The sequence below is a fragment of the Camelus bactrianus genome, chromosome 29, assembly GCF_048773025.1.
Source record: "Camelus bactrianus isolate YW-2024 breed Bactrian camel chromosome 29, ASM4877302v1, whole genome shotgun sequence".
Classification (NCBI taxonomy): Eukaryota; Metazoa; Chordata; class Mammalia; order Artiodactyla; family Camelidae; genus Camelus; species Camelus bactrianus.
In genome coordinates this window covers 5,861,671-5,884,358 of record NC_133567.1, presented here as the reverse complement: position 1 = coordinate 5,884,358, position 22,688 = coordinate 5,861,671, and the positions used below count along the sequence as shown (strand labels likewise).

At 41.2% G+C, this 22,688-nt stretch overlaps 1 protein-coding gene across 3 annotated transcripts in view; it reads left to right on the top strand.

The window, feature by feature from the left end:
* TOX (thymocyte selection associated high mobility group box) overlaps nt 1-22,688 on the top strand; it is a 270,503-nt gene that overhangs the window by 217,736 nt on the left and 30,079 nt on the right. For all 3 annotated transcript variants that reach the window (XM_074354850.1, XM_074354849.1, XM_074354851.1), the window contains 2 exons: nt 10,426-10,707; nt 21,803-22,033. In XM_074354850.1, the coding sequence (XP_074210951.1) occupies nt 10,426-10,707; nt 21,803-22,033 (513 nt within the window). The remainder of the gene's footprint in view (nt 1-10,425; nt 10,708-21,802; nt 22,034-22,688) is intronic.

The window sequence follows — 22,688 nt, the reverse complement described above, 5'->3', positions numbered from 1 at the left end:
TTTATTAGAAGTTTGAGTCAGGCAAATTCTTTGACATTTAATAGGTTTTTAACCCTTTTAATAACTTTTTATAATGAACTTTATTGGCAGTTGTTTTAAAGAAAGGGTTATTATATTAGCATGAATAGCAGTCCGTAGTTTTATTAGTTTTGAGACCTTGACCTTATGTGACTCAAAGTGTATAAAAGCATAAATGAGTGAGTAATGTTAATATTAACTAAATTAGGTATACCCAGAAATATAGAGACATTATCTAACATGCTATAAAATTTTGGCAGACAAACATTTGAATCTTTTAATTGTTTTAAAGGAGCTTAAGGTCACTTACCGAGTCAGACACTTTAAAGGAACTAAGAGACACTGTAATTTTCCTAGACTGATTTTACCAAGTTATCAACATTATTCTGAATAGGAGAGGATTCCCAGCCTTTTCCTATCTTGGTTTCATGCTATTTTAATGTTATATAACATATTACTAAAAGGATTATTGGAAGATTTCCATAATAAAATACTAATTTAAAATTGTACTTTTCCTCAAGTCCCCAGTAAGTTGGAATTATATGAATATTCTGCATAGGGAAGCTATCTGGGCCAAGCAGAATACAGGTTTTAATTTTGCTTCTTGAGATGTCCTTTTAAGTGAATGTCACGTGTATGTAATGATTTAAGAGCCTCTAAATGAACTCAAATATCACTTTTCTGAACTGATGTTAAGAAGTCAATATTCCACTTGACATCTCCACTTTTACCAGCACCCCATTAACATTCCAGCGGAAAGTATGAAATTCAGTTAAATTTTCACATTTAAATATAGTATAAAAAACCATTTCAGCTGACTTGTGATTCTATAAATATAGAGCGAGTTCTTGTAGGCAAACCGCTGCTCCCAAAGGTCATTTCTCGTAGCATTTCCCAATTTTCTTATCACCTATTCTCCCAGTCCCTTTTTTTGTTTCAATGCACACAGTCCTTCGAAAGAGTTCTGAAAATAAGACACATTATTCAATTCCTTCTCTGAGAATATCAAAGTGGAGGAAATGTGAACAGACATTAGCATGTTTGAATACATGTTAATATAAGATGATAGCCCTGTGAGCAAAGCCCTGCCTGCACTTTGTAGTGCAGATGTGGCAGACACCATGCAGACAAACAGAGGGCTTCACTGACTCTAACCACAGGTAGACCCTGAGTAGACTCACGGAGTCCTGTTACCAGAGGTGTGCAAGTCTGCAGGAACCACTAATTCAGATGTTTGGGGAACTGGAGGGTGAACCAGATGGTCCCCCAACTAGGGGGGCCTTTTAGAAAAGGCAGACATTTCAGTCTGTGAGTTTCATGTCCTGCCATTAATTGGAATTATGAGAACTGTTCCTTGTCTCAGACTAAGAGTCAAGCTCATTCATCGTACATTTGTGTGTTTTCCCTTTTTGAGCTGGGCAGAGGAGCCCATTCAAGGGCTCGCTGAAGCACAAGGTCAAGCTTGGTAATACTGAAATGTTGATAGTTTAACAATAACAGCAAGAGATAGTGTTGGCATGGAGCAATCAAAAGTGGACAGCCTCAATTTGTGTGAAAAAAAAAAATCTTTCCAACTGTGCAGTTAGAAGGCATCACCCTGCCCCATAACCTCCTGGCCATCATCGTGACCCAAAGGAGACACTGTATTACTGAGTTTATGGGAGACAGTGGGATACTGTGAACTGCAATACATTGTTATGCATTAAAATTTTTTTGAACTTTGTCTCTACCAGTTAGCCTATTAGCCTTGATGAGGGAGCTGTTAAAATTGGAGTTATAAGTTCAGCCTTTCCCTGGGCTATTTACTTTCTCCCTGAGAAACCCTGTGCCCTGTGACATGAGCTGCCCTACTTGTCTTAGGGAAGGTCTCCACAGATGTGAGCTTTTGGCGGCCAGAATGTTTTGTCACAGCCGTGTCAGTGGCTCACCATGAACTTGAACTGGTCAGGGAAAGCGACCCAAGGTTGAGAACAAAAGAGGAACATCTGCCTCTTCCCCCAAAGCTAATGCACGTGAGCGACAGCCACAAAGAGAAGTTTACATTTGGCGAAACACCTTCGTGGTTTTTATTCTAGTTACTTCTCACAACTGCACTTGAAAGCGATGCTGGCCTCAGCTCTATCGAACAAACTCCGCCCGACACACCTTTATCATAGTGTTTGTTCCCCCCACAAGTGAGCCGTGTGAGGGAGGGAAATCAGCGTGCTCACCGCCTCTCACCTGGTACCCAGAGCAGTGCCCAGCACGGAGTAGCCGCTCAGTAAATCTTTGCTGTTGAAAAATTGGTACCCACCTATTTTGCAGAGATGGAAAATGAGGGCCAGGTAAGTTCAAAGTAAGATAGCCAGTCTGATGATGGCGTGAGCAGGGGCCCCTCCACCGCAGCACACTACCTCCCATCTGGAAAAAAGAAGGGAAGGAAAGGAAATCAGATAGAATGATGCGGAGTGGCTTTTCCAGTTTATAAAAACGAATCCAGATGCGAAGGCTCGGGCAACTAAGACATTTCTCTCCAGATCTAGGGAAGCAATAGAAGCAGAGGCAGATTCTGTCAGGGAGGGAGGGTCAGGACCTGGCAAGGACACTGAGGACATTCAGAGGCCGGGGGTCCTCCCTCCCTCGGTGGCTTTCTGTCTTCAACGTTTGATCTTTGCTTCATCCCTGGGAGAGTATACAGAAAATTAATTAAATAATTTTAATAATTAAATAAAATTAAAAATTTTACATGATCTTTAGCCGGTATAAATTTCAGCCATGGTGTTTAAACCTTTCAATGATGTTTTCTTCTAACATATCAAATCCCTTGAATAATAAAGGTCCCAATTCATGGAGGAGGCTCCAATGAGGTCGATACCCCAGCCTGAGGGAGGAGGAGGGTCGGGGTTACGGAAGTTCGCGGGAACAGGAGCGTTTGGTTTTCCAGGTGCTTTTAGTCTTCCCTGCGGGTGGGGGTTCCAGAGAGTGCTGTCTGGCCATTTGACAAATGCCTAATGAATTGTGCTCCGGGGTTCTTGCTTTCTTGTCATTAGTTTTATGATGACTATCCTAATTAAACTACAAATATATTATTTTAGTGTGCTGTAAGGAAACCCAAACCTTCTTTACTCATACTGTCTTTTGGAAGAAAAGTAGAGTCCAAATGTTAAATTCAAGAACAGTTTTGTTTTTGGGTCTTCAGAGTTGAAATCAAGTTATTCCGACCAAATGTTGAGAATATAAATATATTTCCATAAAAATCTCCACAATCTTTCTTTCAAACTGCATTTTTCCTAATTTTTAAAAATATAGCATGGACTATGCACGTGTATTTTCCAGATTTCCCCTCTTAAGACATTAAATAGCAGTCTTCAACGTCAGAGGCCTAGATAGCAAAAAAATGTTAAAGTTTATTTAAAGTCCGTGTTTTTAAATAATAAAGAGATCACACAGGGAGATCACGTAGAAATGATTTATTTAATTTGTTTGGACAACAAATAATTTAGCTCTCTCTTGGAAATGCATTGAGGAAAATAATAAATAAAATTTGATTATTAAATTTACCCACGCATTTGTTCTGGTGTATACATTTACATATTAATTGAATCCCTGGCAAAAATATGTAATCAAATTGTGGGCTTAAATAATATCAACATTTACATTCCTCTCATAGCCTCTCAGAGTGCATTATTCCTAAGAAAAATGGAACTGCTTAGCCTTCCTGGCCCGATTAATCATGCAAGGCTGGCTGGAGCAGCAAGAGCGAGGCCCAGAAGTTTTCCTTTAGATGCTCAGGACGCCGTGTGTTTGATAGTGTGTATGAAAGGGACCGAGAGCGAGCGCCTGTCACAGCCTGAGCCAGCGGGGTCTCCTCAAAGCCCTGGGAAAAGCACTCAACAGCAAAGGGTGTCAAATGCTGACAGACAGGGGTCCGTGGAAGGGCTTCGGAGATTCTTCACGATCTCTCATTCTTGCTGCAACTGGCTCGCTTCCAGGCCCCGCCGGCAGAGACCGCAGAAAGCGGCAGCTGGTGAACCACATTAGCAAATAAGGCCTCGGGGCTCCCCGTGTTCCAGGCTCTGTTCACCAACTGCTCTTCACTCAAACAGCTGGATCGGAGCAGAGAGAGCCAAGCCGCCGTTTGAGCTTTATGTGTACAACTGTTTTGATATGGATTGTCTGCTAGAGGCAGCGATGATAGCTTTCAAGGCTCACGTGTTGGTCGGGGAAAGATGCTGATGTTTGAAAGAAGGAAACAGACTCTGAAGGGTTGTGAAACACACAGCTTTAAACACTGCGACGCAGGCCTTCATTTGTTCTGGTGCCTTTCCAGTGTGCAATTTTAATGTCCTTTAGTCATTAATACAACTGATGTTGCAAGGATTTTTTTTTTGGTATTAGTTATTCCAAAATGTTAACTCATTTTTAAAACTGATAATCTGCCATGAACAACTTGGTTTTTTTTTTTTTAATTTTCCGTTTCAAAGAGAATCCAAGAAGAATAAAGTGCAAACTGATACTGAAATATGTATCTAATAGTGTGCCTGGAGTTTCCCACCTGCGCTCCGTGCTCAGCCTTGTTCTCTTATGCTGAAGGTACTAGGCAAGCGGAGAAAGGAATGTGGTATTAGCATCAAGCCGTGGGTTGCGAGGCAGGTCGTGAGGGAGAACATGTGATACGTGCTTTAATTTCCTAATTGATTGTAACTGAGCTTTGCTTCCCATTAATTGGAAAAAGGTTTTGAAGGAACTTAATTGAAATCTTCATCATCATAATCCCCCTCCATTACTTTAACTGACATTTTTTAGAACAATATTAGTCCTCAACAACAATCTATAAAATTTAAGGGAACAGTTCTGGTTTTCAAAAGAAGTGAAATCTAGCACCCATTTTTCAGTGGAATGAGTTCCCCCATGGGGAGGTAAATATTAAGAGCCCTTCAAAACTAAAATGCCAATGACATGCAGGACTTTTAGCCAAGAAAGAATGAAATTCACTGGGCTTGAAATAAACAAAATGAGAAACACACACCCAGGTTAAAAAGTACCTTGAGACATTTGAGTTCTGAGAATTAAACAAATATAGTTCCCAAAAGATCTAGGACTTGTAATACTATTTATGTGAATCCAGAGTCAGCAGTCCTAAATGTGCCTGAGCATCTATTCAGTGGAACTCAAAAACGTGCACTGAGTACCTACTGTGTGCCAAGATTTGTGCTGGATACTGGGCCTACCATGGTAAAAACGTAGAATCTGTCCCTGCTTTTTTGAGTTTATAATCTTTTAGAGTGTATCAGTTAAGATTAGTTCCACTGCATATAACAGGAAACTCAAAATGACTAAAAAAGATAGATGTTTACTTTCACACTAAAGACTCGCACAGTAAGTAGACCATCCAGGGACTGGTGAGAATCGGACAGTCAGGCTTCTTTCCTGTGCCTCCAACATCCTCAAGGCGCTGCCTCTTGGACCAAGACTTCTTGTCAAGCACTAACCCACCTATATTTTTGTCAGCAGAAAAGAAGAAAGGAAGGTGAGCCCTTTCTTCAAGATTTCTTGGCAGTACCGCACAAGACTTTCGCCCACATTTCATTGGCGGAAAATCATGATTGTGTGGCCATTCGCAGCTGCAGTGGAAGGAGGCAGTGCCCCCTGTTAACAGGCCAGATCTTTGGCTGGACAGCTGAATCCTGGCAGCCTGTCCCTCAGGACAAAAGCGATGAGTGTCAGAGGGTACAGCTCGAGGCTTCTGCCCCAAATGGAAACAGACATTGTTCATATTGTCTTTTCTTCTTGGAACTAATGCTCAATGAAGTTCACGGGAGAAGATAAAGATCAGCAAACTGGTTAAAGTCAGTTTATACTTACAGTGTTCATGTCCTCATGTATACGCTGACCAGGCAAGTGTTTTCTAAATGCTTGGAACACTAATTTAACTAAAAGAGCTCTCAGGAAGGCTTGAAAAATGCATTTGTCATATACAAATCAAGCTTACTGTCTAGAAGGTACATACACATTAAAGAAATTTGAAAGTGGGGTCCCACAAAGGAAGTACAAACAGAATGCTTTGGCAGTTCAGAATAAGATTCTCAAAGTTTTGTAGACGAGCTGACTTTCAAACTTGATTTTAAGTTACATTCAGGGTTTGGGTATGTGGATATGGTAATGGCATCGTGGAATTGTGAAAAGAACACAAATATGTAAAATAAGCAAATTTCCCCTTTCTTCTTTGTTGCTCAAGAGATCATTTAACCTCTGCGATCCTCAGTAAGCTTGTGCGAAACAGCCATTCCTACAGGGCTGCCTCAAAGGGGGATTATAAGACTCAGTGGGTAAAGTTCTGTGCAATCCACAAATCACTGAGCAAAGTATGGATTTTTTTTTAACTGTTTTTCAAAATTTCAGACAGAAAATGCTCAGAAAGTGAGTGCTGAAAAAGCAGCAGAGACCAAGACACATGTTCAAGGGAGACAGAGGCAAAGAAAGGCAATTAATCAAGTGTGTGAAGGGCAGTGGTAAGGATGATGTTTCTCTGGAACCTCTAATGACATGCTGAAGGGTTTGGATTCAATTTGGTAGGCAGGTATCATTGGGAAGTTTCTGAGTCTATGGCTCATGAAGATTAATTTTACAGCACTCTCCTGGGTGAATGTGAAGACATTCTTTTTAGTTGAGTAACTATTGCAAGTAAAGAGGTAGTAGGGGAGGGGAAGAGCTGAGTGGCCGAGCACATGCCTAGTATGCACGAAGTACTGGGTTCAATCCCCAGTACCTCCACTGAGAAAAAAAAATGAAAAAAATAAAAATTAAAAGAATTAAATTGCAACTCCCCTCCTCCTCTCACCCCACCAAAAAAAAAAAAAAAAGGAGGTAATGAAGGCCTGAAATATGTGAATGGTGTGCAAGTGGGAGGAAGGGCAGATGGGAGGGGTATTTTGGAGTAGACTCCGTGGAACCCCCAAGAGTTTGATAGAGAAGGAAAGAACCAGAAATGACTAGAACATTCTGAGTAGAGGTGACAGGGAGGATGAAGGTGTCATCTAGAGAAACTAGACACACAATACAAAGCAGTTTTGAGAAGGAAAACTTTGTTCATGTGTCCAGTAGGGGTGACACCTGGCAGAGTTAGACCCAGAGTTTGGGTCAGAACTGTACACTTTGATTTAGAACGTTCCCCATTAACAAGACCATGATGACTTCTAGCTGGATGGAAGAAACATGACTCAGAAAGAGAATGTCAGGGAACCATCTAGGGATGGAAAACTGTAGGGAGAAGAAAAGGCAACGGAGGAGTTGAGAGGAATTAGAGAAAACAGCAGTTGAGATTAAGTGTGACTTAAGTGAATTACTCACAATTAGTTAAAAATACTGGAGCATAACAGGAAATAATATTTTGCACATTGAAGTTTTGTATTTGACATTAAGACCTGTGGTCAGTCAGCACCATTCTCGAAGGAAACCAGTGATCAAAACATATGCTTAAACCTTCATGAGCTAACTAATTATTCTTAGTTTTCAGACTCGGCCTCCCTCCAGTTTAATTTTTCCCATATTATATGTTAGGCAGTGATTAATACTGAACTGACTCCTGTGAAAGCAAGGCGAAATGGAAAAACTCCTAATTCAGAAATGTCACCATGGGTGTTAAGATCTGACCATTTCTAAGTGCATCTGAGAGCTAAAGAGATGAGTGTGCTCTCTAATTTGTACTTATCACCCTCCACACGGGAAAATTGGTCTTTGATTCAGTGTTAAAACCACTGTCTGCCTGGCCTGACACCACTGGTGACATGATATTTTGAACTAATGATGAGTCTGTTGAAGAAGTGGTACCCTGTGGAGTAGTACTTCATTGTGCCTCCCCAGATTGACTCCTTACCCCCCTTCAGCCAGGCCCACCTCCTTCTGCTAACTTTCAGAGGTGGAAATACAAATGTTAGTCCTCAGAGATCTGCCCACAACACTAATTAGCCTGATAAAACAATCAGAAAGATTACAAAGCGGTGGGAGCCATGGGTGCTCTACAGTGAGATCTGCAGTCATCAGCCCGGACACCCTGGGTGTAAGTCAGTTTAGAAATCACCTACAAAGTCATGTTAAAACCACAGTATTTCTGGAAGAATGAGAAGTGGGCTCCAAACAGGTCATAAACTGTTCATGCTTTGTAACTTGGGATTTACGTGACAGAGAAACAAAGATATCAGTTAGTTACACACTTTTGGAAAGATAATTTAGTTAAAGTATGATTTTGTTAGTAAACATTTTTAATTTGCAGGGCTATGAAAATGTGTCCTGCAAACACACGTGTGTGAACGTGCTTACGAGCACTTTATGTGGTGCAGGGCTGGGAGAGGGGCCGCCCTGCAAGGACGGTGCCCTTCCACCGGCATCCGTTACTCTGTGCCCACAGAGAGAGAGCTGTTCCACTTGCTGAGAGCCTAAGAAAAAACGCAACAGGACGTCAGGACATTAGCGTGTAGGCGTGAAGTGACTCCGGGGCACAGCTTTATGGGTATCTGTGAAAGCCGCTATTATTTCATAAGGAAGATCAGGTTATAGAAGTTATGTGAACAGTGAAGTAGGAACAGAAGGTATTTTAGTAAATGTGAGTGGAGGCAACATGAATGGACGAGATAAAGGCCATCAATCAGGGGTAGACAGTGTTGGACCAGGCGCTGTCGCTTACCCGGAGCTGTAACTCTCTCGCTGGGACACGTCAAGGGGTGACTCGCTGCTTAATGCGGTAGGAAGTGTCAAAGGCTGGAATGGAGAGATGTAGATTTTTAACTCCAACTCTGCAGTCTGGGGGAGTCCTTTAAGCTCTCTGGGTTTTATTCAGGCACTTACATATTTACTCAACAGACATTCAAAGCCCCCAGTCTCTCCTCTTCTGTCAACTGAGAACGTCGCTCAGGGCCTCTGCGCTCCGACGTGTTTCACTGAGTAGTAACAACTGCTTGATGAGGGACTTTACAGAAAGGAGAACTATGAGCTGCTTTTGAAAGATTGGAGGAATACAATTTAAATGATGGGAAAAAGGTCAGTTTGAACCAGGAAATCAGTGGGGACAAAAGCATGGAGCCAGCCTACGCCGTCACCACGGAGAACCTGAGTCTGAGGATGAAGCAGTAGCGAGAGCTGGAAAGGTCTAGGGCGTACACTGACTAACAAGAAGCTAACAGGGCCTCCTGGTGAGCCTCATACAAAGGACACGGGCGACGCCTCTTCAGTCGCCACTTCAGGCTCAGGGGCATGTAGCGAGGAGGTTGGTGAAATGACTAGAGGGCACTGGTAGGAAGTGACTTTATCACCTCTGACTAAGTTACTTAATGGACCTTTACAGTGTTTCCATGTCATGATAACATTTGTAGGTGGGTAATTACTAGGCATTGTGACAGTATATGGGATTTTTTTTTTTGATGAAACAGAAAAAGATAGCATTATTAATTTTACTTTCTCCACTCCAAAATGTGACTTTAACCATTTATCTCTTCACTGCCCTTCTGTTTTCCATTTTCTTCTTTTTCCTCTCTCGTTTTATAAACCTCTCCCTGCACTAACTCCCCAAGCCCCCTCCGAGTGAACAGCACTGAGCTGCTTCCGAAGGCACCACAGAATATTGCCCATTATTTTAAGTTTGAAAATGCCAGAGACACGTTGAATGAAATCCACCACACTCCTCTTATACAACACGTTTGACCTCTGGATACGTTAAAAGCTTCATCCTCCAGTGCTTTCAATTCTAATCCTTGCAGAGACGAAATTCATTGCTTGAATTATAAGAGTGAGTCTCATTAAGGCTAAAAAGCAGTGACCCAGAGAGCATCATGGAGTAATATGGTGACCTTGCAACTTTACAGCTTTTCTTTCAAATCTGACTATGTAGTCAAATCATTTCAATAGTCAATTAATCAATTGGTTAACACTAGCCTGTAAGTGCTCTGAGTCAGAAGTTAGTAGATCATTTGACCAATGCCAGTCTGGATAGAATTAAGCTGAGAATCGTAGTACGCTTAATTTTCCAAACCTTTCATAAACGATGAGAATCAAAGGAGTAGAGTTTCATGAACTATGTGAATGCTGCAATCACTAACAGTTATACAATACTGACGCTCTAATAAGCATCAATATTTTGAAACTTACACCATAAATATGTTAATGATGTGTGTTTGCATTCCACTGGTAAGGAAAGGCTGTAAATATAATTAAGCAGGTCTTGAGTAATGAAATGTGATGTTGGCTGAATTCTCAAATTCTGTGCACCTTTGGGGCAATATATACCGTTAGGATTATTCTGCTCTGGGGAGGAGGCGGAAATGTGTATAGTTGAGTAGGACATCCTACAGGATGTTTAAAGCCTAGGGAATTTTTTTTTTAATTTTTCCGGAAAGAGGTCTTGTAAAAAATTATTTCCATCCACTTTTTTGGCAGATGCAAGATATACGGAACCCGGAAGGAACTCAATACAGCTCCCATCCTCAGATGGCAGCCATGAGACCAAGGGGTCAGCCCGCAGACATCAGGCAGCAGCCAGGAATGATGCAGCACGGCCAGCTGACCACCATCAACCAATCCCAGCTAAGTGCTCAGCTTGGATTGAACATGGGAGGGAGCAGCGTCCCCCACAACTCACCGTCTCCTCCCGGAAGCAAGTCCGCGACTCCATCACCATCCAGTTCAGTGCATGAGGATGAAGGCGATGATACCTCTAAGGTACGACTACATTACTTTTAGAACCTATGGAAATGCTCCTTGCCTAAAAAAAACAAAAGCAAAAAAATACTTCTTTGATGTCTTCCTTGACCTATGGTGGGTGCAAGTTTATATCATCCAAACGAGAAACATTGGTTGGGGACGTACTTCTGTAATGAAGCATGAGGTTACAGTCCAAATGGATTAAATCACCTGCTGGTTCAGTACATTTTAAGTCCCTAACAAATCCTTTAAATTCAGATGTATTAAACAAAAGTAGGTTGTACCCACACAGTACAGGATCTGCATGGTGAGTAAGGAAGAATAAATCTTACAGGATTCAGCATCCAAGATCAAGCTTAATTCACCACTCATTCCAAAGACTTGAATTCAATTTAACCACTTTAAGAAGGCAACATCCCAGGGATACAGTGATGGCCGTGTGTGTGTGTGTGTGTGTGTGTGTGTGTGTGTGTGTGTTATGGTTAGAGGAAATCTTTGAGATCATCTGACCCAGACATTTCATATTGAGGAAGAAAAAAAAGGAAGAGCCAGAGATACTAGACACTTCCTTCCAGAAGCAGAATCCTGGGTGTTTCATTATCTACCTTTTGTTAACCCCATGCCCATATACCTGTCTGTCTGTCTGTCTGTGTCACCTTATCTGTATAGAAAGATAGGTCTTAACTGTTCTTAGGATGGAAATTAGCTGCAACGGGCAGTTAGCTCTTTGAGCTATTCAAGGCAGCTTTTTCAAACAACTGCACCACAGCCAAGTCCACTGTCACTCAGAGCGTCAGAACAATCTTTTTGCTGCCTTGGTTATCAGTCAAGCATCTTCCAAACGGGTCCCAGTGAGAAGGACTCCCATGCCTGCCTACTGTGAAAAGCACTGGCGGCTACCTGAGTACTTCATGCTCCTCCTTTTTTAAAAATATCACCAATGAATTGTCACTTGGGTCGGCCCTTTTTTGGTCACTTGCAAGAATTTTGTTTTTGGAAAACAGAAGACAACACTGTGGGATTCTGACGTTTGTGGTTAACTACACTACACTAGTCTATATGACCCAACAGCGACACTAATTTTTTTAACAATCCAGATAAACAGGGACACACAGATAAATAAATCCTGATCATAGAGACAAGGCTGCTCTGCAGACTGTTTGATTGTTTTCAGTGTTCTTAATGCTCTGGCATTTGGGGCCTTCATCCCAGAAAGACTACCCCTCGCGGGGTAGCTAATCCCTAGGGGTAGTGAACGATAAACGCCCATCTCTGATAAACGCACCAGCCAATCGGGAGCCCACACCCCAATCTTCTTTATCAAACCCTCACCCCTCACGCCAGTACTCCCCCTGCCCTAGACCCCCCCAGGACCGGGTACTGGACAACTAGGGACCCCCTCTCCAGCGCAGAGCCCACTGAAAGAGTGCAGACCACCCAGTGCTAAGCGTAGGCAGCAGACCCAGCCTGCCTCGCCCCTTCTTCCCGCGAGAACCCCAGTGAGGCTCTGGGCCGTGCACTGCCCTCTCTCGTCTCTGCCTCCTGATGACCCTGCACCGCGTGCGGGGCAGCCCGCTTCTAGGTTTGTGTGCCTGTAAACGCCTTCCTTCGTGACATGCACGTCCCTGTCTGCTGTCTTACTGTTGCTGATGGAAGCAAACCGCCAGTATATTTTAGAACCACTGTGCAGCTAAATACCAGCCCCCATGCGGACGCCTCACCCTCACAGACTCTCCCTGATGTCAGGCAGCCAGCCTCTCATGAGGGAAGATAAAAAAGGAGGCAGAGACTAATCGATGTTACATAAGTAGTTTATTGGGCTAGTGAAAGCCTGATCGTTTAGAGGTCAAAATAGATGTTTAAGAAAATGTGTATTATTCTAATAGTATCGCCAGCCCATGAGTACCTGAACCTTAATGTGAACACCAAGAATTTGTTTGTGGCCAGTTTAGATCTGATTATGCATAGTTAATTCAAGTTGAATTCCTAAACACAGGTGAGATATACTATATTGAAAGGGGAAAAAAATCATAGTTCTACTCATAGTAAAAACCAATTTGTGCATCTGTATTATGCCTTTATCAGCATTCTTTGTGGACATTTCAGGAAATTAATGCAAAATTAGTAACAGCTTCTGACAGGAGATTTTATGCAGGATGATTCTTACTTACAGTAGCATCTTCCACACCCTTCAACTTCTATGAGTAGCACACTGTGTAGAAGCCAGAAATTCATAGAATTAATATGGAGAGATTCTGCCATTTTCGACTGACACATAAGGTCCATATCTTATCATTTTCCTGAGGCCTGAATTTGTATGTTGCGAGTTTCTAGGTTGGTATGAAGCTTTTGAGTATCCTATCCAATCACTCAACATCCATATCGTAAGATACTTTATAGCTCACGACTAATGATCACGTAAGCTTTGTGTAGTGGATGCGTGTTCTATAGTGGAATGGTCCTGAACACACTAGGTGTGAAGGCAGGGGATGAATTTCTCAAGAATGCCCTCATTAAAATGGCGTTTTGTCTACACAGATAGCCTCAAGTTCGTGTTTAGTTTCAGTGTATTTTCCATCTCAAGAAAATCCACTCTCCCATTCCAACTTTACATACCATTCGTTCTTCACCTTTTCTCTCGTTTAAATCCCTCCTACCTCTCTATTCAACTTATATTTATTAAATGGCTAAAAAAAGATCCTCTGATGAAAATGATCAAGCATTCTTCATCACAGCTAATGATTAAACTGGAATTTTTCCTGTGTATATGAGCAGGATTTATGTGGAATGTTGCAGTGCAACAGCTCCAGTTAAACGTGAAATGGCGTTAAGTTGAAAGGATCATTTAAATCATTTCTAACAAGAGAACTACCAAAAAAAATTATATTTACTCTCACACCTGAAAAAGAAGCCTTTAAATCGGCCCTCTTAATACTTTGTACTCTCATAAGCAACCGCATATTAATTCCAGTTTATCTAATTGAACAATCAAATGAAATAACTGTTTTGACAGAAAGGAATATTGTAAATACATCAGTAAAATAAATTATCACCTTATAAACACTCCCCATGGTTCTGATTGCTGTGGAGCTGTGTCGACAGCCTAAAGTCATAAACTAGACACACAGTCAAACATCAAAGAAATACAAACCCGGGTAGCTTGCGGTTCTAAGCCTGTAATCCAGTCCTTGTAATACAAGTATCCGTGGCATTACAGCCCGTTTTTAGCAGTTTTCCCTTTAAGGAAGCTACAAGCCAAGGCTCACAGTTGGCGTTCATATAAGCACCAGAATATTTGGGTTTATTTTTCCTTTTAAGAGTGTTGCTTTTTATTTGTCCCACATGTAGTCTATGTTTCTTTTTCTCTTTCTTACCTTCCTTAAGATTGTTCTTCTTTTTCTCATTCCATAATTTCCCATTTTAAGATTGGAAATTTTGTATTCTTCCTCTAAATTTAGTAACCACCCCTGACACGCAAATGCATGAAGGTCTAACATTGGTCAGCATCTTCACCCTTCTTAGGTTCCTTCAGCGCAACACGCGTCCCTCCAACCTCTGCTGGGCAGATATTGCTGCTGTTTGTTTTAATTATAGTTTAAATTAAGTGTAATTTAATAAACTCCATGAAACACTATTTCTATTATTATTTCAGTCTTTTTCCTTTAGGTTTATTCACATGTAATAGAATTTTTTTTATCTGGCATCATTTTCCCTATTCCTTCAAAATCTTCTCTGACGAGGATCTACTGGGAACATTACCTTAAAAAGTTCTTCCACTAGGAGTAGAATTTTAGATTGACAGTGCTTCTCTCCTGTCATTTTGAACATATTACTCCATCGAATCCTGATTTTCATTATTGCTTTTGAGAATTCTACTGCCTCACTGTCTTTCCTTTGAGAGTAATCTGCCTCGGTTCTCTGACTGGTTTTAAGATCTCCTTTTGCCTTTGGTGTCCTGCAGCCGCACTGTAATGTATGTGAGTTTCTTTATCCTGAATTTAAATAGTTCCTACCCCATTCTTGCTCCCTTCTCGATCTGTAATTCTGATAAGATGTCTGCTAGACTTTCGTATCCTATCCTCCATGGCTCTTTTCTTTCATATTTTCTGTTTCCCTGTTGCTCTGTGTTACATTCTGCTTAATGTATTTATATCAATTTCCCAGTTCATAATTCAGTTTTCAGCTACATCAAATCTGAAATTAAAGCTGATATACTGAGGTTTTAATTTCAGTTATTTTATATTCCTAGTTTATTTGGTTCTTTCCCAAATCTGTTTGGACATTTTTGTTTTAATTGCTTGCTCTTTATCCATAGATTTCATCCCTTTTGTCAAGTATTTGCTAATTCCGATACGTGACATCTACTGAGGTCTGGTTCTATTGTCTATTGTTGCTGCTGGCTCTTAGTTTTAATGCCTTGCTTTGTTTTGCTTTTAATAAGAGCTGATATTTATTAGAACTTTATAAGAATTCTACTGGACCTGGTTTGAAAGCAGATTCCCCTAAAGATGATTTGTGTTTGCTTCTTCCAGGCATCTTGGACCATTACAATCTAGAACCACTTTTGGCTTAAAGTTTTTCAGATCACTCGAGTAGTATGCTTTCAGGGTATAAACCCTCACAAATGCTGGCTTCTGTTTGTGAATTAGCACAAAAGATATTTTCCCCCTCATTCAGTATCATCCTGGCAGGTCCCGGGAGGGAACACGCAAGGGAAGTCATTTTATCTCCCCCTTGCACTGAAAGTCTAATTCTTTTCTGTCCTGACTTAATAGGAACCTTCCTGTTAAACACCCCGCTTTTGTTGGTCGGCCATAGGCTTTGTCACCTATCTGCCGTGACTTGGACTCAATTTCAACAGGTTCAGCAATTATCTTCATGATGAAAACTGACTCTGGTACTCTGTTTACTTCTCTGAATTCCCGCTTTCACGTGCCTTTTTTTTTTTAGCTTTTAAGAGTTTCCTACTAATTTGCTAGTTCATCCATGTATGTGCGTTGCTATACTGGGCAGAAAGAGGAGTTTTTTTTCACAAATAAAATAGGATGTGACTAGAGCAACAATTAAATGAGCCTTCAGAAAAGTACTTTTTATTTACCACTGTTCTGAAGGCTAGGAGATTCCTGGAACAAAGTAAAAATGATACGCACACAGGTTTCTATAAATACTGAGTGAAATCAAGCTGTGTTGGAACTGAATGTCAGGTCACGTTATCCAGCTTTGGGACAGAATATTGAAAATAGGGACTTGAAAGTCTGATATTTCCCAGATTGAACTATACTTACTACACAGTTTTTCAACACTTCACTTGATAGAATATGTATGACACTTTTAAAGAATTTCTTAGATCCCAGCAACTGAGAAAATACGTACTCCTCATTTGTCAGAAATAAAGTATCCCATTGGTTAAGACTGAGCTTTAAAAAGTAGTTCTGGGGAAAAGAGTAGAATGCAGTCAAACACCCAGTTAGTACTCGGTTCCAAATAATTGTTCCTAAACTTCATTTAGGTCATTATCTTATACTAGGAAGTGGTATTTTCAAGATGTGTATGTTCTTAGATGATTCGTACCCCAGAAGACTGAGCGTGCTTGATGGAGTCATGAGATAAAAAGCACGGGAGGCTTACACATAAACACTGGGCACTTTCCCAGGACCCTGTGTCCACAGCTTGTGCATTCTTGGGAAGGCAGGAGAAACCCTCAGTCTACAATAGCAAGAGGAAAGCATGTTGATCTAGGCAGGCAAATTCAGAAACCAAATGAATCTAACAAAATTGATAACTATAAGTAACGGGTGTACGTAGTTACAATCAAATCTTTTCTTCACTTTAAAGTGATTTTTTCTGGACAGTAGCCTAAATTTCTGAACTTACATAAGGCCACTGAGTGTTTTGGTTAAACTCATCCTAAAACAGTACTCAGTTACGTTTGGCAGAATCAAGAACCCTTAAAAATGGATTTGCTTTACAAACTGTGGTACCAATACAATGCCCTGCACTTGTGAATCATTTCAAGAGTATAACATTTCATATATGGTTTTCTATAATTGATGTTTTGAGTCAGTAAATGTACTGTTATTATTAATGATAATAATAAACCCGACTGTAAAATGAAAGAGGGATTACAGCCTTGCTGATTTCCCAGTAACGAGATGACTTGCTTTCCATGCTCATTTGAATTTATTCTCATAAGGGGATTTCAGATGGCACAGTTTAGAAAGAAAAGAGAGAATGAATTTAAGTAGCAAAATTTTTCATGTACAGAAACAGCACCGTCACAAAAAGTGCTGTGAGATGCCCTGTTTCTATGGTGAAGATTTTACAATATTTACTTTATGCGGTAAGAGTTATAAGTGGAGTTCTATGTTGTTTGTTCAGCCTATTATGCAGATGGTGCTTGATTAAAATCTATTTTAAACTACAGCGATTACTGCAAGATAGTGTGCGTTAAACAGCTCTCCCAGCTCCATTAAAGGCTTTGGGACCGCGGCAGTTTATTTTAAATATGCCTGAAGACATTTCTAACTTCTCCAGGGACATTTCAGTATCAGTGATTCTCCTTCCTTGAGAATCTTAACTCCTGGACCTGGTATTCTTACCTAAGTATTATCTAAGTAACACCATTAATACATGCTTTTTAAAAGTAAGAAATCATTGTTTCCTTGTGATAAATAAGTTAAATGCATCACTATAATTAAGCGGTAAGACATGAACAGGAGGTGGGTTACCAGAAGCATCAGGACAGCCCTAGGGATTTTGGAAATAAATCTATGTCACCAGGTAAGTCACGTGAAGCATATGCCTCTGTGTAAAGCTTACGTGAGAGTAGTCTTTCTATGAATTTGTGGATGTATTTGTTTATTCATTAGTGCTTTAACTGAACAGGAAGTAAGTCTGTGGGTGTACATTGAGGGTTTCAACCCAGCCATGTTCTTGGTTGCTGTGATTTTCATACAGCTGTTACATATGTTTCGAATTCCCTCTTTCTTGTAATTCTAAGCCTTTGGCCCAAGCTGTACAATATAGGGGTGGAAATGTGTGCTGATTCACTGCACGAAAGACTCCGCACGGATGCTGTGAGGATGGAAAGGTTAGCGGGACCTTGTCCCTACGCTCAGTGTGCTTGTAGGGGCTTCATATTTCTGCATTATATGGTTCCTTCTCTGTTGTAAAGATTGTGATGTTGGAATTACATTTAACTCTCCAGTCTTAGAACCCAAGTAACTTTAGAAATATTATACTCTAGAACAGTGTCCAGGACACAATGCAGTGCAGTTCAGTGCAGTCACCACCAATCATATACGTGTACATTTAAATTTGACTACTTAAAATTAAATAAGTAAAAAAATCAGTTCCTCGGGTGCTCTAGCCAAACAAGCTCTGTAGCCACATGTGGCTAGCAGCTACCCATTCAGACAATGCAGAGAACATTTTCATCTTTCTAGAAAATTCCATGAGTTAGTGCTGCTATAGTCTGCAGAAGTCAGAGTCTCTTAGAAAATTAGGACATTAAATTATAAGCTTTCATCCATCTAAGTAAGAATTTAGGGTCCAGACTATACTCAAAATTAAGGCCCAGGGACATATTACAAACCCATTTAGCTAATTTTCCCACCACAATCGTATTCATCATCATTGTGCTCATTCCAAGTAGTTGGTGGTCAGTAAAGCCAGGTGTCTTTCAAAATGCAATCCATTCCTGGCAGGTAAGTGGATCCAAATTAGAGCCACATCTCTTTCTTTAGGGAAGCTTTGCATGTGAGAAATGACCATGTGGTTTTCAAATATGTGATGAAACCACCTCCAGAAAGTGGGCCCCGACAAATTCCCGGGTCATTAGACAGACTCTAAACAGTAGCTCACTTCTGTACCTTCCCGAAGACAAGCAAAGTGCGAAATAAAATATGAGGCCCCCACACGTCAGGAGGCAGTGCCCAGTGTTCACGCGGCCGACAGACTTCACTTCCTGCAGCACTGCCCACAGGGGTGCGTGCTAATATCAGACAGCGAACCACAACAGGGGGGTCGTGTCCCGTTATATTGCATCCTAAAAGCAAAGACACTGTCCATACCCAGTAAGTCTTCATACGAGGAACACTGAGCAATGTAATGACAGTTCCCCTCAAAGCACATTTTATTTAAAAAAAAAATCTTTCATACATAATTTTTATTTTTGTTTTTTCCTCTTGTATCAGCTTTTGGTGAAAGGGCATTCTCTTGAATCATAGTTCAGTTCTATGAGGACACTTTTATAAGTGATCAGAATATTATGATCCAAGTTGCAGAGGTCTAGTTTAATTACTGAAAGAAAGGCTGTGAATCTTGAGAAGTGAATATTGCATGTGTATCTCGTAGGTTGGCCCCCTCAGATGCCACTTTTCTGGCCGGGCAGGTAATTCCAGCTGAGGTGAACATGAGCATTTAAAAGGAAGGCATATCAGTGGGCTCTCGCTTTCAGGCGTCGAAAAGACAAAGCTGATGCGATGTAATGAGACTGGCTGGGAGTCTGGCCATAATGCGGGAGGACGTCCCAGCCTCACAGCTGAGTGCCTCCCAGGTGCCCGATCGGATACACAGTTGAAGCCTCAGGGTGACACTCCATAACGCACAAATCATGTCTCCTGAGCCTTGAAAGTATGGAGGCAGAAGTCATGAAATGCTTGTTTCTGCTAAAGGAAACTCAGATTGTGCAAGACTGCATCTGGCTAATCCTACTGAGCAAGCCAGGAAAGTAGGGGAAGCCTTCAGACAATGGACCAACGAACCAAATTGATGGGCTGCACAGAACGTTTAGAGTTTCCTCAAAGGTTGCTGTACGTGGCCTCAGAACAGTAATTTGTGCTTTTCTTACACTTGATACCTAGAGCTTCTCACTGGCAGTGATAGGTTCTCCTGCTCCAGCAGATAATCCCTAAAAAGCAGGGCCATGTTGTCCAGTACAAGGATGCTGTCCTTTCTGTTACCAGAGGGTATCACATAGCCAGGAGGTCTAAAACTTGCACCATGTTGTCCAGATACCAACTTACAAAGAAAAGAAGCATGAAGATCAGCAGTTCAAACACAGTTTTGGACCGTAAAAGATGGCAACTATTTAGATAATCTGGGGAAATCTTTTAATAAAAATATTCACGTTGCATCATAGGATGACATTTGATTATTTCCCAAAAAGACTGATACGATCTGCAATCATAGAGATTTCAATGTGTCAGATCATTAATTTTTTAACTGAAGTAGAGTCAGTTTACAATGTTGTGTCAATTCTGGTGCACAGCATAATGCTTCAGTCATACGTGAGCATACGTATGTATTCGTTTTCATAGTCCTTTTCATTACAGGGTACTACAAGATACTGAATAGAGTTCCCTGTGCTCTACACTAGAAACTTGTTTATCTGTTTTATATATAGTAGTATATGCAAACTTCGGACTCCTAATTTATCCCTTCCCACCTCTTTTCCCCTGGTACTAATTAATTTTTTAATTAAAATTTAAAATGAGTCCAGGTAAATATTCCATATGGACCAGCATCATTTCCCTGCACTTTGTTCCCTATCTGATGTTACCAATCCTTGATGAACTGTGACCTCCAACGTCATGATCCCTCCAGTTTTAATACTCTTCATGTGGTCTTTCTTGAATCCTTTTCTATTTTCTTCTTCATATTTTATTATTTTGAACATAGGAATTGTTATATTTAGAAAGTTGGAAATGGAGGCCCAGAAAATGATGTAATTTACCCAAGATTGCACAGCTAAAAACAATGAAAGATGGCATGAGTTAGGTCCTCTGACGTCACGTCCGCTGGCCTCTCAGGATACCATGCTTCCTCTCCAATGGTGACAGCTCTTTTACACAAATCACCTTGCCTCGCAGCTTATCTGAATAAGATACATGTGACCTTATGTTTGCCAAGAAGGGAAAAATCAGCAACAATCACAACAGTGGAAGGTGAGGGCACAGAACCTCCCACGATGATGGCGATGCCATCGAGAGGCGGTGCACGTGGGCGTGTATGCTGGTGGGAGAGGCGTGTGGAAAGAGGACTCCTTCAGGGACAGCACTACTTGATATTCAGGTAGATTCACATAATCGTAGAACTAGAAAGAAATCTTAGCCCAAATCTCTCGTTCCATAGAAGTGGATGAAATGACATCACATACAGTTAGCTATTATCGAAGTTAATATTTAAATGCAGATATCCTAATACATTGTGTGTTTTTCTCCACTTGCATCAGAATAGCAACACAGATTATCCAAATATTCAGACGCAAGGACAATGGGAGAAAAGGGAAACTATTCTTAAACCGAATATTAAAGCTGTCCTAAAAATGTCTAGATTTTAGAATCTATTTTCCAGAGATGCACTTTCCAGTATGGTAGCCATTAGTCACATGTAGCTATTTAAATTTAAAGCAATTAAAATTAAAGAAAGTTTAAGATTTTGTTTCTTATTCCTGCTAGCCACATTTCCTATGCTCATCAGTTACATGTAGCTAGTGGCTACCATATTGAATAATGCAGATTTTAGAACTTTACCCTCATTGCAGAAGGTTTTGTTGGACAACACTGAATTTGCTTCTAGAGTATGCCTTTCTCCAAGCCGTGACCATTGTTTGGCTTTCCCAGCAGCATGCATAGACCTAAATGCAACATCAAAAGCCATTCAACTTTATTAATTACACATGTTGCCCACAACGACTTAAAAATCATAATTAGGAGGAAAAGGATAAACTCCCCAGAAGAAAACAGGTTAGATTGTTCATACAGTAGGGTCACAACCCGAGGCATCTGCTGCTGTCATCGTCACAGCGCTGCTTGTCACTCAGCTTCCTGAGTGAGAAAAAGGAGAAGCTAGGAGAGGTAAGGGCTAATACCCAACAGTACAATTGCCCTGCGAAGAGAATCAATAACGTTATCTTATGTATGAAAATTACATGAAATGGGAAGTTTTATCTGAAAACAGCAACAGCAACAAAACCAAGTGTCCCTTAGGAATGTCTGTGTTTGTGCGACGTGTGTGGAGGAGTCTATCCGTGTAAGTCTCAAAGGAGCGCGGTGTGATCCGTCCGCACGTTTTCCAGTCCCTCCTAATTCAGATTTTGGTTTTGTTTCAGATCAATGGTGGGGAGAAGCGGCCCGCCTCTGACATGGGGAAAAAACCAAAAACCCCCAAAAAGAAGAAGAAGAAGGACCCCAACGAGCCCCAGAAGCCTGTGTCTGCCTACGCGCTGTTCTTCCGCGACACTCAGGCCGCCATCAAGGGCCAAAATCCAAATGCTACCTTCGGTGAAGTCTCCAAAATTGTGGCTTCGATGTGGGACGGTTTGGGAGAAGAGCAAAAACAGGTAAGAAAAGACGCAGAATGGAGTGAATCAGCACGATCTGAAAAGGTGTGTGCATTCTAGAGAAGGGACCTCCGAGGACGATGGGTAGATGCTTCAGATGCTAGAGCCGAGGCCGAGCATGGGCCCCATCAGAGCCAGACTGCAGGGAGCTGTGACCTGATCTTATGTTCCTTTCTTGCTCTGTTGTAAATAGCATGTTAGTGCCTTTGTTCCCACGTTTATATAGTGCAGTTACTTTTGGAAGGATTTTTCCATGTCCCAGCCAGGATTACATCATTCCTTAATGCTGGCAGTGTGATCACAAAGACTGAAAAAAACACGAGAAGTATTTTGAAAACTGTCCACCCCTCTCTTCAGCACTTGCTGTTTACTCTTTTGTCATCGAAACCCCCTTTGCTACATGAACTTCAGATTTAAGGGTCTCTCCCCGCAGCCATTCCCTAAAGACCACCGGGGTATGTTATTCAATCCCACCTGTACCATATTTCCAAGCTGGATTAGATGCGACCAGATGCCTGGTTACTTCCTTCTGTGGTGGATTGCCGTGGTGTGACCAAGGACCATGCGAGGGGCTGGGGGGGTGCAGGGGCACGTGAGACACTTTGCAGCTCAGCCATAGCATAAGTAGCCCCGAAGGTCTTAAGGAGGATGGGAA